We start from the raw sequence: 15,139 nt of genomic DNA, 5'->3' as shown, positions 1-15,139 counted from the left end.
CTTGGCAAAACCAACTGAGTGCAATTAAAGTCATGTGATCATGAATGCAGTCTGTTATCATTACTTACCTTCACCTCATTCCAAAACCATACGACTTTCTTTTATTTTAGGGAGCTCAAAAGAAGATATTTTAAAGAATGTTTCAACTATTTTAGAGCATATAATGAAAATCAATAGGATACCCCCTTTTTTTCTTCTTTCAAACTTTTTAAAACCTTTTTCCTGTTCATTGCAAACAGGAAGTCAAAGTTTGGGACTGTCTGTCGTGATATGTTATTTTGATGTCAGATGCTCTCAATGCAGTCATCAGCATCAGAACTGATGTGATGTTGATTGAAGTGGCCAGCCATAATTTCTTCTTCACTCTTTTGAGATTTGATTAAGATTGACTCTGTGTGTGAGTGTGTGTCTGAGTGTGTGTACTTGTGGAAAGAGTGGGTCAGAGGCCTTGTCCTACAACAGCTCTCTTTGTTTGGAGGAGGATGACGACATGCGCGTGTGTGTGCGCGTGTGTATTTGAGGGCAGTTTTGGGTCTTATTGTCAGGGACAGAATGAGCTCTTTATTAGCTTAGTGGGTGGAGATACACACATACATACGCTAGTGCAACAGTGACACGCACCAACACAAGCACCATACAAAACATGATGTTTGTCTCTGGCTTCTCAATAGAGCTTATGGATGGAGTGGATCTCACTGTCCGTTCACCATCCGCCCTAGAGCCACACATGCCCATTCGTACCCCGCCCCGTCACTTCACTTTTCCCCCCGCTTTCTCCTCTCGCCTCACACACACATTTATTAAGCAAATCAGGACTTCTATTCATTATATACAGCCTAGTTTAAGAACTGTAAACTAGCCCTAAACCACACCATAACCATGTGCCCCAAATGTCCCCTCAGTGAGATTTTGTCATATTTACTAATTTTTTTTTTTTATTTACTACATTCTGGGGATAAATTTGCCCCAAAAAGTATAGCGAATACATAAACATGTATATGTGTGAGGGCCTCCCATTGACATAATTTGATTTTCATAAAAATGTGAGGATTCGTTTTGAGTTTTTTCTTCTCTCAAGAATATAATTTCGTTTTACATTTGTGAGGATAATTTCAGAAATATGCAGAGAAAGTCCCCCCCCACACACACACATTTAGTCCCTCACAAATATAGCGCAACAAGTACACAACAGGAAAAAACTGCATCTTTACATCATCAGCATCTGACTGATAATCTTCTTCCCCTCTCTCTCTTTTCTTCATTCTGTTTTTTTTATAAAGCAGTTTGTTAAGGCCCTGATTTGCGAATTCCACGAATCACTCTAGTGTTTGTTCAGCTTCTGTATTCCCGTCAGTCAAAGAATATTGACTCTGAGAGCTTTTAATAATCTGCTGTTTAATCCAAGTTCTAACCCAGTAAAATCTGACTGTTTCCTGAAAATCGGTTGACTGTACCACCTAAAGTCGTTTAGTCACCGGAATACATATCAGCCAACATCTGTTAAAGTTTGGGCATTTTATATCCTATCCTTTGAAAATCGGCCAGCTCTCACTGTTTCTGTTAGACAAGCCACCAGTGTGTGGGTTCACAGGTGTGTAAGTGTGTGACAGAAGGAGGGTCGTTGCCACTAGTTGCAGATGCTCAAAGAATCCTTTCTTCTGCTTTGAAGTCAGTTCAAATGCTCTTTAAAGTGTGTTTGAGAGAGCGGGTACACATGTGTGGGGTGGGCACTTCTTACACACACACTGTAAATTTGTAAATAAAATATCAATTATTGGAGTGGGTTTACAAGAAAAGACTGTTTTAGTTGTTATACTTCAAAATTGCAATTTTATTCAATTTGTTAATTGCCATTTCTTTGTAATGGTTTGTGAGATTTACTAACAATTTCTGATTGAAAATTGTTTCTACAGCAAATTCTATGCCATAGAGTATGACTATGATGTATTATTTTGGAAAGTCACAATATGCAGTTTTGCTGATCTGGTTTAACAAGAGTCAAGACAAATATTTAAGTGTTGGGGTCAACCCTAAAGAAAAATAAATATATGCAAATGTATTTGAAATACATTTATTTTATGCAAAGTATAAAATATATTTTTATACTTTAGTATACTAAAATACATTTACATATTTATGTACTAATATAAAAACTTTTGGTTTACTTGAAGACTGCAAAATTAGAACAAATAATTGTGGATTTATAAATAGTTAAACTAAACTTATACAATGATCATACTATCCTTACTAATAGTGATATTAAACACATTGTGTGGCTTAATGGTCTATTCTATTATGGAATTTCAGTTTTAAGTTTTGTTTTGTTTTTTCCTGGATAGTAGTTTTCAAATATTGAAAACTTTGGACAAAACTTTTCAAATATTAATAATATTCGAACATCATCACTGCTTATTTTCTTCTAATAAGAAGAATTAATGATTATTCCAAACCAAATAGGTTCACAATTACTTGTCTACAGCCAAATTGCTTATGAAACAAACAAACATAGTCAAACTTTACTACTTCTGGGTCACTGAGAATGAAAAGGATGCTTTAAATTGTTGATTGGCTCTAGTTTTCAAGTTATGCTATTGGGTCAGTATACGACTCTGAATGGCAAAGGATATGTGAGTAATAAAGGGAAACGATCTCAATTAAACCAGAAATACATCTTTGACTGGATCTATGAATGAATCTATGACTGGGTTTGGTCTTTTTAGGCAAAACAATGAATGATGCAATCTGAGGCTCCGTTTACACAAAGAGAAAACGCTGATATTTCCCTGCAGTTTGGCCTCTCGTTTACACGAAAACCCCGTTTTTATCACAGAAAACGATTATTTCTAAAAACTCTGGCCAAAGTGGAGATTTCTGAAAACGCCGGTTATGTGTTGTGTGAACTGGGAGAAACGGTGTTTTAGGTTCTCTCTTGTCGATTCTGTGGACTCTGATTGGCTTGCATGGCTTTATCCTTCTCCCTACACTGCCGCCCATAGGTTTGGCATAGTTATGATGGCGCTCGACGGCGTATTTATGCGGGTGTGTGAACGATATTATTTTTGAAAACAGAGAGGGGGAAAATATTCGTTTCGCTAAATACCCGGCTTTGGGTAAACGTGGCCTGAAACTGGTATTGTGTCGTACATGATATGAATGGCATCATTTTATTCCTCGAAATCACGGATGATGCCATCACTATGAAACTTGTATCACTGCTGAACAAATTGCCCTATATCAGTTTTAGAAATCATACAGCAAGGGTGCAAAACTCAATTCCTGGAAGGCCACAGCCCTGCAGAGTTCAGTTCAAGCCCTACTCAAACACACAAATAAGCCTGAATGAATTGATGAGATGGATCAGGTGTGTTTAATTAGGCTTTTTTTTTTCTTCATTATGATTTTCGGTTGCATTTTAATATATTTTTTAAGAAGAAGAAGAAAAAACAAAAGAAAACCCCCAGCTGTTACATACTACACTGACTGGATTTTCACCACAGAAAGCACAATGTACTGCAGTTTAAGGATGTTTAACCTGTGCTTAGGAAAACAGCCCCACTCTATATAGAAAATACGTCCAATGATGACGTTGTGTGACTTGTGCAGAAGTAAGTGGATTGTGTGAGCTGGACGTCTATCCATGCAAACACTGCTGCTGCTGGTGTATTTGGTAGACATGGTAATCCACAGCTGCCTCAAGTGTATTTATATCACTGTGTGACTCAGAGTGTTACAGTGGGTCACATGATCGCTGATCACCTGCTTACATCTTTGTTTATAGTTATATTTAAGGTGCATTGTCACACGCTTTTCATGACTGTTGGTTGGCAGCACATAGTAAGAATTTTTTCCTTTTTGCTTGTCTGAACCTGAGGGGGTAAAAACCTCAAATCATTTTGACCTCAAATTAAACACATTTGCACACGCTGACATCATCATCTGACCACAAGTCTGTATCTGTCTGTCTCGGCTTAATCTCTACAGACAAGACTTTCTGATTGATTACACACACACACACACACATAGACACACGCGCGCAGGGTGAGTAAATATATCCTTATGCATTTAAAAAGCTCAGTGTCAGCATCTTCCCAGAAACATGCCATTCATAGAGAATTGAGGCTCAAAGGTACAAGATGAACTGTTGTCACAGGGATTTATACACTGACACAGACAGACACACACACACACTTGTGCAGGTCTGTAAGAAAGATGCTGTGTTATTGGAGTTACATAAATGGATGGAGGGTTGTGAGGAGTAGAGAGATGTTATGTAAAGAGCTGGGGAAGGACAAAGGTTAATATATAGATAGGAAGGGAGAGAGAATGGGATTATATAAGGAGATTAAGAAAGGAGAATTTATCAGTGGGTTATAGTATTATATAAACCGGCACTAGAGTGACCTGACAATAGCTCCAATCACACAAATGTACATATATAACAAATATACAAACACATATTTTCATGTGTCTTTTCTTTCCTGTCTGTCTCTTTACATACATACATAAATGTGTACGTATTACATACCCCTTTTTGTATTTTATTGACAGCAGCGCTCAAGCGTTGTCAAACCTGATGTTCATGCTCTTCAGCATGAATTGAGATGATCCAAAGAGCATCTTCAATGAAAGAAAATACCTAGTCGTCTGTACAAAGAGTTCACGTGATCAGTGTCACATATTTACTTATTTGATTAGTGACCTACAGATAGATTCGAATCTGGAATAATTTTATTGATTTTACATCTTAACGTTTCGTTGTTTTTGAGTGTAGAATAACCTAATACTTTGTTTATTTCCAGGTTAAAATGGATACTCCACTTTTTTTTGGAAATAGGCTCATTTTACAACTCCCTCAGAGTTAAACAGTTGAGTTTTACCATTTTTAAATCCATTCAGCCGATTTCCTGATATGTAGAAAAATATCTGTAACCAGACAGTTTCTGGTCTCATTGACTTCCATAGTAGGAAAAAATATACTATGGAAGTCAATGAGACCAGAAACTGTCTGGTTACTGATATTCTTCTAAATATCAGAAAATCGGCTGAATGGATTCAAAAATGGTAAAACACAACTGTTTAACTCTGGGGGAGTTGTAAAATGAGCCTATTTCAAAATAAAAAATAAAAAATTGGAGTATCCCTTTTAAATTAGATTTCAATGTGGGCTAATGTGGACTGCTTGTCTTTGTGCAGGTATTATTACAACAAGAGAATTCTTCACAAAACTAAAGGAAAACGCTTCACCTACAAGTTTAATTTCAACAAGCTGGTCCTGGTCAACTACCCTTTCATTGATATGGGGTCTGCAGGTACAAAACGATCACACACACACATATTTATTTACACAGTAAAATACAAAACACAGCTAAGACCTCCTCCCTGCTGTGTTTTTCTCTCCTCAGGAGCGGCTGTTCCTCAGAGCGCTCCACCGGTTCCTACAGGTCCTCATTTCCGCTTCCCTCCGTCCGCTCCATCAGACATGCAGGTGTCCGAGGTGCTGCGGTCCCCAAGCAGCGAGGAGCTGCGCAGTCCTGGGATGTTCAGCGGCCGCCGCGTCGCCCGCGGGTCCGTCTCTGACTGCAGCGATGGAACTTCCGTCAACTCTGAGATCGAAGACGGGAACGGAGGCGCGTCAGAGGAGAGAGTGACAGAAAGAGTGGCTGAGAGAGGAGGAGGAGGAGGAGGAGGAGGAGGTAGCGGCGGCGGTTTTCGAGGTGCCGTTCACCCTCGTCTGTCTCACGAAGCAATGTTCAGGATGTACGGTGGGCCAGGCGGTCACAGAGGTCATCGAATGTCAGAGGTCGGACACAGGGTTCATCCTGAGCCTCTCTCACCATTCACCGTCTCGCCTCTACCTGGTCCGGGAGGGCCTGGCCTGTTGGCGCCACCTCTCTCACCAGCGCTCTCCATGACCCCAGGCTCTCACCTGGCCTACACGCCCTCCCCTACCCTGTCGCCCATGCCTGGATCCATTTTCTCCTTCAACCCTGAGGACATGCAGCGATACCTGCAGGCTCACACCCAGAGCGTCTACAATTACCACCTGAGCCCTCGTGCCTTCTTTCATTACCCGAACATCATCGTTCCTCACCCTCAGCGCCCTGACAAAGGCATGCCCGGACCCCAGGCCTGTGATCGCGGCCCTGCCGAGAGGCCTTCGGTGCTCAACAGCCATCACTCCAGCCTCCCTCCGCCTCACGTTCACCCCATTCACCACCACCTGGGGGAGGAGCAGCACCATTCCCCCTTCAAGTTCAAGCTCCAGCCTCCCCCACTGGGCCGGAAACAGCGCGATGGTCAGGGTCGACAGACCTTGCTTTCCTCCACATCTACATCCGGTTTGGGCTCCTCATTGTCGTTTGGTAGTGACCTTAGTTCAGCCAGTGGGTCGGGCCTGGTGTCCAACTCCTCCTCAACTAGCTCGCTAAACAGCGCGGGCTTGCCCAAGATTAAGGTAATTATGTTCTGTACGATTACACGCGCAGTTGTAATTGAGCTACTTAGTGTTTTGGTGACTTTAAAAAAAAGGTGTCGTCTTGTTTTTCATTAGTGGAACTTTGTCAGACTCAACTATTTACATTTATGTTTTAAAAAAACTAATTATAGCCTGTTTAGACCAAGGGTGATAACTAGGGCTGTAACATTTTACTAATAATTTTATTTCTATGAGAATAGAGTCCATACATACCACATCTGTAATGATAACAATATCGCTAGATTAACTTTCCAATTAAGTTTTGTTCCAGCTGATGAACGATGAAAACTTTGACAGCCAATCAGTATTCACCCGGCTTTAAAGAGCTGGAGTATTTAAAGCAGCAGACGACAAAACTGCTGTGTGCTTATAATTTTACGTTATCTACCTTTGGTGTGAACACTAAACTAATTTTTGTTAGTTCACTTTCATGGTGTGAATGGCCTTTACTGTTTTAGTCCAACTTAAATTTTACGTTCAAAGTTCTAATAATGAATAAATGCATCTCTAATAAATCCTTGACAAGACTATATTTTGAAATAATTTGATATATTTAGTACTAGGTTGAACAATTAAAAAAAAACCATTCAGCTACTCAAACCTTTTTAAATAATAATAAAAAAAAAAAACATTGTGAATATAGTTTTTTTGTTGATAAGTTGTATCGGGTGATTTCAAAAGTGTTATTTGCATATGGAAGTGTTTCCGCCACAGAATAAAAAATAAAAAAAGATAATTGTGACTTTTTATCTCACAATTTTGACATTTTTTTTTCGAATTGCGTGATATAAACTCGAAATTGCGTGTCATGAAGTCAGAATTGTAAGATATTTACTCACAATTCTGAGAAAACTGTCAGTCTTTTTTTTCCTCGGAATTAGACAATTGCGAGATATACTGTAAATTTGCAATTGCGAGAAATTATTATTATTTTTTACAATTGCGAGTTTATTTCTCTCAATTCTAATTGCGAATTGCAAGATGTTTTATCTTTTGTTTTATGTTTTATTCTGTGGCGCAAACAATCTTCCATATTTGGAGGCCTAATAGAAATGAAATAAAGTAAGGTGTAGTTATGCTCAGTTACTGGAAATTACGCGAGTGCGAAAACAAGATATTTAACAATCCTCATACAGTCATCACAAATTTTTCTGTTTTGACTATATCCACTCTGTCGCTCTTTACAGGTCGAGCCCATATCTGACATTGAATCCGAAGAGGAAGTCGAAGTGACTGACATCAGTGATGAAGAAGCTGATGAAAGAGATGAAGAGTTTGCCGTTTTCCCCTCTCACTACCGTAATCATCATCACCATCAGCATCAGCATTATCCTCGCAGCCAAAAGCATCAACAGTCCAATGGCACTGATGCCCGTCTCCACCCAGATGAGGACTTGGAGGAAGAGGTGTTCAAAGCCCCCGCCCCTCCACCCTTCTTCGTCCTTCCATCCTCTTCCTCGGGCGATGGTCGCCGCGGTAACCCCGTCGTGAAGAGCGAGCCTGTAGAGCCTGCGGACTTGCAGCTGGCATCCGGCGGACTGCCGCAAATGCACTCCCAGTGTATCCCACTGAAACAACGGTTCAAGCGGCGCTGGGACAGGGACCAGCACATGGAAGAGGCGGAAGACAAGAAAGTGAGAGGAGAAGAGAGGGGGAGAGAGAGGAACGGGATGGTGGAGGAGAGTGGGAGTGGAAGTGGGAGCGGAGAGGGAGAAAGCCCACCTCCTCACGCTCACCACAGAGTTAGCGCAGAGCTCCACCGAGCCACGGCACAGCTGTCACTGGAGAACAAGGACTGCTGATACGCATCGACACACACAGACGACTGCTGATGCACAACTCTACAACTGCTGATGGACCCACACTCAAACGTGACTCTTTGTAGATGAATGACTGCTGATACTGACAACAGTAATACTGACACGTACACTGCACACTTCGACTAACTGACCCTTGCTTAATCAAATCCCGTTCCCCAGGCTACCCTCGTTCCTCCGCCGCCCTCGACTTCAGCCGAGGGGCTCGCGTTCCAGTACATCTCAGTGTGACCTTGATGATGAATGACTTCACCCACGTGCCCCAGTGACCCTCAGGAGTGATGAACCTTGACCTTAGGCACTAGAGAATATTTTATATTTTTAGAAGAGAATTTTATTTTGCAAAGTGCCTGCGAGCTATCCCTCAAAACCCCACTTAGAGACCTAAAAGATGGGCATCAGAAAGACTGGTCTGGTTTGAGGGACTTGATCTTGATCTCCAGCAACCCAGCATTATTTTCCTCAGTGACAGACTGGGATCTGTCTCTATGTGATTTGGTGGGAAACAAATGCACAGAAAGTCACAGACAGACACTGTTCTAAAACCAGCCTGGTCATAAGTCCGAACCCTCAGGGACAAAACCCCTCAACACGCACACATACACTCAGACATGATCCCTTTCTTGTTCCCTGTGTGAAGCGTGTGTCTGATTCGAGTGTGAATGTGTGTGTTTTTGAAATCTAGCTGTGTAAGTTCTCAGGATATCTCCCTCCTATCCTTTTCTATCTAAACCAGCTCACCCTAAAACTTTTGCGCTCTCTTCCATTCTCTGTTTCCCCCCTCTGGGACCATACCTGAATCACTTTCTTACCGATGGGATGAATGACTCGGGCATAACGTGTGGTTCAGAGACCAGACTCTTAAATCTCTTCAATGGCTACTTTCTTAGTCTTTGAAATGATAGTCAGTCTGAACAAGCTTCCCTTGCATAGTCAGTCCTTTAGTGTGAACTAAACCAGCATATCACACACACATTCACAGCTTGTACAGTGATTCACCAGGACTCGTCCAACTATTTTGGCACTTGACGGACCCTTTAGATCCAAGTGCCAATTCTGTACTTATTTACTGTCCACAGTCCTTTAGCCATATTACAACAGCCACAGACCCTTATGAGATCTTTCTGTGGACTGGGGGAGGTGACGGAGCCGTTCCAATCTATAATCCCAAACATTCAAATACTAACATAAGTATAGAAAGACTGTAGAAGGCATGTGGCCAGAAGTCGCTTTCGCACACGTGTATACACACACACGCACACACATGCACATATACTGCCTCTTATGCCTTGTTTTACTAGCATGTCTGAAAAAGAAAACAAAAATCTTAAAGAACAGTATACACACTCAATATACCTTAATATATTATGTGTTAAACATACTATAAACAAAAAGCATAGCATTAACCGATATATGAATTTCAGGGGGGTTTGTAACTGATTTCGTTCCGAGGGGAAAGTTGACTCTTCTCCTCAGGGATAATGCTGCCGTTCGAGTAAGGGAGGAAACTGTTGCTTTTTTATCACGTTAATAAAAGGTAGGGGTTGAGGGAGCGAAAGACTAAATTGTACGCAATACTCTAACAAAGCACGAGAGCTTTGCACCACAGATGATGTGGCACATTCGGATCTTTAACCAGCATGCACCTCCTCGACATCCTGTTCTTACTGCCACAACTGATGCGTGTGTGTGTGTGTGTGTGTGTGTGCGTCTGTGAGGCTGTAGGTCTCTGTGCATGTATGTTACACCACACCCAAGGCTGTAATTCATTTGAAATCTTGCATCATGAACCTCATAAACCTGTGCGCACTAAAGCCATGTGGAAGTTGAACACAGGACGGGGTGGCCAGTCAGACACTAGCCATGATACAATGGTTTTCCAGTGATGTAAAGTATTTGTATCATGTCTGAAGTGTCTCTGATACCTAAAATGATACATTAGACAAAATTGGACTGGCAACGATGTCACCTCCTCAAAGTTTTGAACTCTTTCTAGCTGCCTTACTCCCCCTTCAGCCAGATTTGGTTATGTTTAAGATCTGCTTTCTTATTTGATGAGTCAAGTCTTTAAGTAGGCTGCACTTATTTTACGCCCAGCATACCTCATAATGTGAGAGGTGGAGCTGAATTTGAGATGGGGTGAGCAGTATTGACCAGTGCAGTCTGTAAACTTTTGTTTGGGCACAAAGTGAGTGCATTGTTTTTCTTTGGGGGGAAGATATTTGTTTTCTCTTAGGCTGCTCTCATTGGTTATCCCATGATGTCACTTTTTTATTATTATTATTATTTGTTTTTCACCTGAACTGCTCCTGTTTATTTGCTCTCTGATGTCAATGTTGCTGTTCATCCTAATTATTATTATTAGTTATCATTATTTTGTTGACATTTTTTTCCCTCATGTTGTAGTCATGATAAAATTGTATACAATACTGTAGGAGATCCTTTTAAGAATGTTTCCCAACCCCTGCCTTCCCACGAGCAACCCAACAGCGTGTTTAGTGTAACATTTAAAATTTTGTAAATTAATGTAAAACTGTAACTTTAATATGGGTGGTTATTGTGGAGAGATATAGGATGGAGGAAGGGCATTCAGGGGAGGATCGAGCTTATGAATTGTACTCAAGTCATGTTATGTAATTGTTATTTTGTAGTGTTACCGATTTCTTGCTCTTGTAATTTTTTTTTTTCATCGGGGGATTGTATGATTTTAAAAGATATATTGTGTATTGTTTTATTGTGTAAAAGTCTATATCTCTCACTTACTTTCTCAAGATTTATTTCTGTGGTTTTATAATTCATAATAACAGGTTTTAATACCATGATGTAACATTTTAATTCCTCCTTTATTCATTTTTGTGTTCTTATTTTCAGAATTGTAATTAAAATGTAATCAGGGTCAATTAAACTGGTTAAAAGCCATCTGGTTTCTGCTACTTTTCTTTACAACACAGGTTAGTCCATTTTAGTTGTACAAGTAAAATCTCCCTTCCAGAGTCTCTTTCTTGTCTTTAGTGTTTCTGTATACCTCAGGAGAGCCACATATATGTGAGTCTACATACACATGCATTGATGCTTGCAATACAAACGTGAAAAAAACCCTACTCATTTCAAATAAATTGATATAAATGAAAAGTATATATGTTTCCATGCAAAGCATTTAGTTTACACCATTAGCATTTGAAACGTGCTCCATAAAGTCGTGTCATGTATTCAGCCTGTTGATATGATATATAACATAGACACTTTAAGACTGACCTCTGCTGTCTGAAGAGAAGAAGTGCATGTAAAATCACCATTGATTTTTGATGCCTCAAATCATTTTGCTCACACAAATGATGTATACATCTTATAAACATAAACGTCCATGTAAACTATGCTGCTAATTGAAACAATTATTACTATTGTCATTTTTATTTTAGCCTATCTGTTGATAAAAGCAAGAAAAACATTTTGTTCTATTGTGATTGCGTTAAAGGCCATTGCACGTCTTGTCTACTAAATAGCTGTAAACCTTTTTTTCAGTTTTTCACTTTCTTGTTATTTCTTTTTTTTAATTATTGTTAGTGCCTGTGAAACTTGAACTTGACACTGTCTATTGACCTACTAGCAGAGATGTTCACAGGTCATTTTTTGGAAGTCCAAGTCAATTCTCAAGTCATTGAGCTCGAGTCCAAGACAAGTCTCGAGTCTTTGAGGGGAAAGTTCAAGTCAAGTCTCAAGTCTCTTTTGCCACACGAATTTGGAAACATGCTGAGCCTGAGAGAAAATCGTGTCTGTGTACCTGGGTGGGTCTAGGCCCCCTCATTTACATGTCCGGCCCCCTCAGATTTCTGATTGCTTAAAAAATATATAAAATAGATATTTTTTTGTGGCTATGTGAATTACACTGCACAATTCAAAGTAATACACCAGATGAAAGGTTGGCTCTCAGTCTCCACAGTACCTAAAATATTCATTTTATTTCTTTTTTTCTTTTTTTGTGTTCGCATTTATGAGGAAAAAACGTTATGTTACGGACAGAAGTGAGCACTAAAATATGCTTTAAAACTTTCACAGAGAAAAATTCTGCTTGTTAACATCAGGTGTCTTCAATAATGCTCAATCATCACTCAATTATTTACTTAGGCTAATTATCTCATTAACTTTAACACTTTTGAGTCTGGATCCAAATACACTCCCAGGAAAGTTAATTTAACACTGGAGTTTTTGCTGTGGGTGGAATAAAAATATGGCAGGACTTTAACTTTCTGACTCCTGGACTTTCCACCTCTGCCAATATGTTACACAGTATGGCAAAGGGCAGGGGACTTGGTATTCAGCTCATCGTACGCTTCCCCAACGTATATATACCAATAAAAGAAAATAGAAATACGTAACTGAATTTAGATTTAAAAAGCAATAATTGCATGAAAACAGGTTGTTGATGAGTTTCGAAGCTTGAGTCTGAAGTCTTTTGGGTCGAGTCTCAAGTCAAGTCTGAAGTCAGATCAGATGTTTGTGGGACTTAAATGCGACTCGAGTCACCCCCATCTCTGCATAGTAACTTTTTTGCATCTACTACTGATTTAACATGCAGCACGTTAAATTATACTTCCAATCGACCCGTTGCGTTCCAACTGAAAGTGTAGGCCTAATCATATTTCTGCCTCTGGTTCATCTCATCCCTGTCATGTTTTATTTTGTCACTTTCTCTGTCTGTCCTCTCCCTTTTACTTCATCACTCACCTCAGTTGTTGTCTGCATTTCAGGGAGCTAGAGAAATGAATGCGGTTCCCTGTGGCACAGTGGGAGTGTGGGGTAGAGGGATAGATGAATGACAGCTGATTGACAGCATTGCAGAGCCAAAATAAAGGGGTCATCATCATGGTGGGTATGAGGTCAAAGGGCAGTTCTCTGAGGAGAGGAAGTGCTAATGAAGGAAAATGGCACTTTAAGATACTTGAATAGGCCTACTGCAAAAAGTGCTTTTATTTTAAATCATCTATTTATTTTTTGTGTGAAAATGTCTAGAAAAAAAGTGCCGTAAAGAACTTTACCTAAGTCATTTGAATACATCTACCACAAAGTGTCGCGTGCGCGTATGTTGACAGCTTTGTGCATTTCGACCTAACACCGACAGATGTCGCTGTACATTGCCTTAACATTTCAGGATGGCGCTTGTACTTGATTGTCTACAACAGCGATTACGTAACGACTTATTTGCTTCTCGAAGGAAATTCACAACGAACATCCTTTCTTTGAATGTAGTTGTACACTTCAAGCGCGTCCATGTGTTTGAATATGACGCTCTAAATTTAACTAAACCGAACCGTTTGAAAAGAAGGTTAAAATTAAAATCGGTATTTATATTTCAACGACTTTTTTAAGTATTCTAATTTTCCTACATGTTTAAAAATGTGTCACTTGTGTCACTTTCATCAGTCGCTAGTATGTTGTCCTACTACGCATCAAGCATGGGGTTAGGCGAGTCCGTCAGGCCACGCCCCTTCCATCCAGCTGGTGGCAACATGCTTGATGACTTCATCGCTGAGTTTGATCATTGGCTCATCGCGGTTGCCCTCCTGGCCAATCGCACAGCGGTACAATGACGTCACCTCCAAAATCCTGCAAGGGTTGTATGGATGGGGCGGGGCACAACGGCACAAACGTTAGAGACAGTGGAATACGGCGCAACGATTGGCTCTCGCACACGAGGTGAGGGGCTGTTGCTGAGAGAAAAGAGAGGCAGAGTAGAAAAAAAAAAAATGAGAGCGAGAGCGTCAACAGTGTGCATCCCGTATTCATAGTAGTGTGAAAGTGAAACAGTTAGTCAGAGACCCGCACAAGTGGAACGTTATTGTGATTTAACGAATCAATTGAGTGATTTTGCCTTTCTATTTCATCCTCAAAACTTGATTGACGACTAAATTTGTTTAATTTGCAAACGGTAGTAAAAAAAAAATACAAAAATAAAAACCGAGCTGATCAAATTAAAAACATCGTTTGCAGTTCAGGGGATTGAGAAAACTATTGATTTTAAAGTGATGTGTAGCGCTGTCGCTCTTGGTAAACACGCACCTTTATTTAGGTAGCGGAGACTCGTATCGCGTTATTGGCTAGCGCTTTTTGAACACCTCCCTAGTGCCCGCCCACACCCTGTTCCTATGGTTCCCAGCGCTCTCATTGGATACTGTAACTTTTGGAGCGAGCGCCGGCTTGCTATCTAGCCTCATTGCGATTGACCGAAAATACCTGCCATTCAAATAGAATAAGCCAATGAGAAACGCCTCGGAGTTTGTGCTGTCTCGTCCATAGGCTACTGTATCTGTCAGTGCGCACTGATTGGCCAGGCTGGCCAGCTGTTAGTGGTTCATTCACCATTTTGTGACTGTAGTGGAAAAGGGATTCATATAGTTTTTAATCCCTGTCTGAGTTGCTGTTGGGAGGGGGGCAAAGATGTTTTACGGAGGACCGATATAAAGTAAAATTCCCGACAGACAGAAGACATGTATGGACGTTGCACGCCACTTCAGACGAAAGGACAGAGCCCATCTGCAATTTGCACCGTAAATTCATCGGTTACCTCCTAAATATTTCTGCTTGTTTTGGTAAGTAGTTATTACTCAAAAGAACCCACCGCTAATATGAGTGGCAATCCGTTTTTTAGATATGACTGTTGTGTGCAAAGACAAATGGAGAACAAACCAGCTCACTAAAATATCAAGGAAGAACCCAGAGCCAGAAGAAGGGAGGGGGTGGGGATGCAGAGTTAAACTTCGTCAAATGTTTTAAAGACAGCGTTCAAACCAAGCTTTTGACTGATTCAATAAGTTACTCCTTCCCGAATTGTTTCGACTGAATGGCATGA

The 15,139-nt window shown here is 40.5% G+C and overlaps 2 protein-coding genes across 2 annotated transcripts in view; both read left to right on the top strand.

Moving 5' to 3' along the window:
* The window catches only part of erfl3 (Ets2 repressor factor like 3), a 48,789-nt gene extending 37,578 nt beyond the window's left edge, over positions 1 to 11,211 (top strand). Inside the window, exons 3-5 of the mRNA XM_039679520.2 lie at positions 5,194 to 5,309; positions 5,403 to 6,454; positions 7,663 to 11,211. Coding sequence (XP_039535454.2) covers positions 5,194 to 5,309; positions 5,403 to 6,454; positions 7,663 to 8,277 — 1,783 coding nt within the window. The 3' untranslated portion in view covers positions 8,278 to 11,211. The remainder of the gene's footprint in view (positions 1 to 5,193; positions 5,310 to 5,402; positions 6,455 to 7,662) is intronic.
* Positions 11,212 to 14,652: 3,441 nt separating this feature from the next.
* cicb (capicua transcriptional repressor b) overlaps positions 14,653 to 15,139 on the top strand; it is a 42,602-nt gene continuing 42,115 nt past the window's right edge. Inside the window, exon 1 of the mRNA XM_039679538.2 lies at positions 14,653 to 14,879. The gene's annotated coding sequence lies outside the window, so the exon portion shown is untranslated. The remainder of the gene's footprint in view (positions 14,880 to 15,139) is intronic.

Source organism: Pimephales promelas, chromosome 12 (assembly GCF_988280905.1).
Source record: "Pimephales promelas chromosome 12, fPimPro1.hap1.1, whole genome shotgun sequence".
In the NCBI taxonomy this organism is placed as follows: domain Eukaryota; kingdom Metazoa; phylum Chordata; class Actinopteri; order Cypriniformes; family Leuciscidae; genus Pimephales; species Pimephales promelas.
This window is presented reverse-complemented; position numbering and strand designations above follow the sequence as displayed.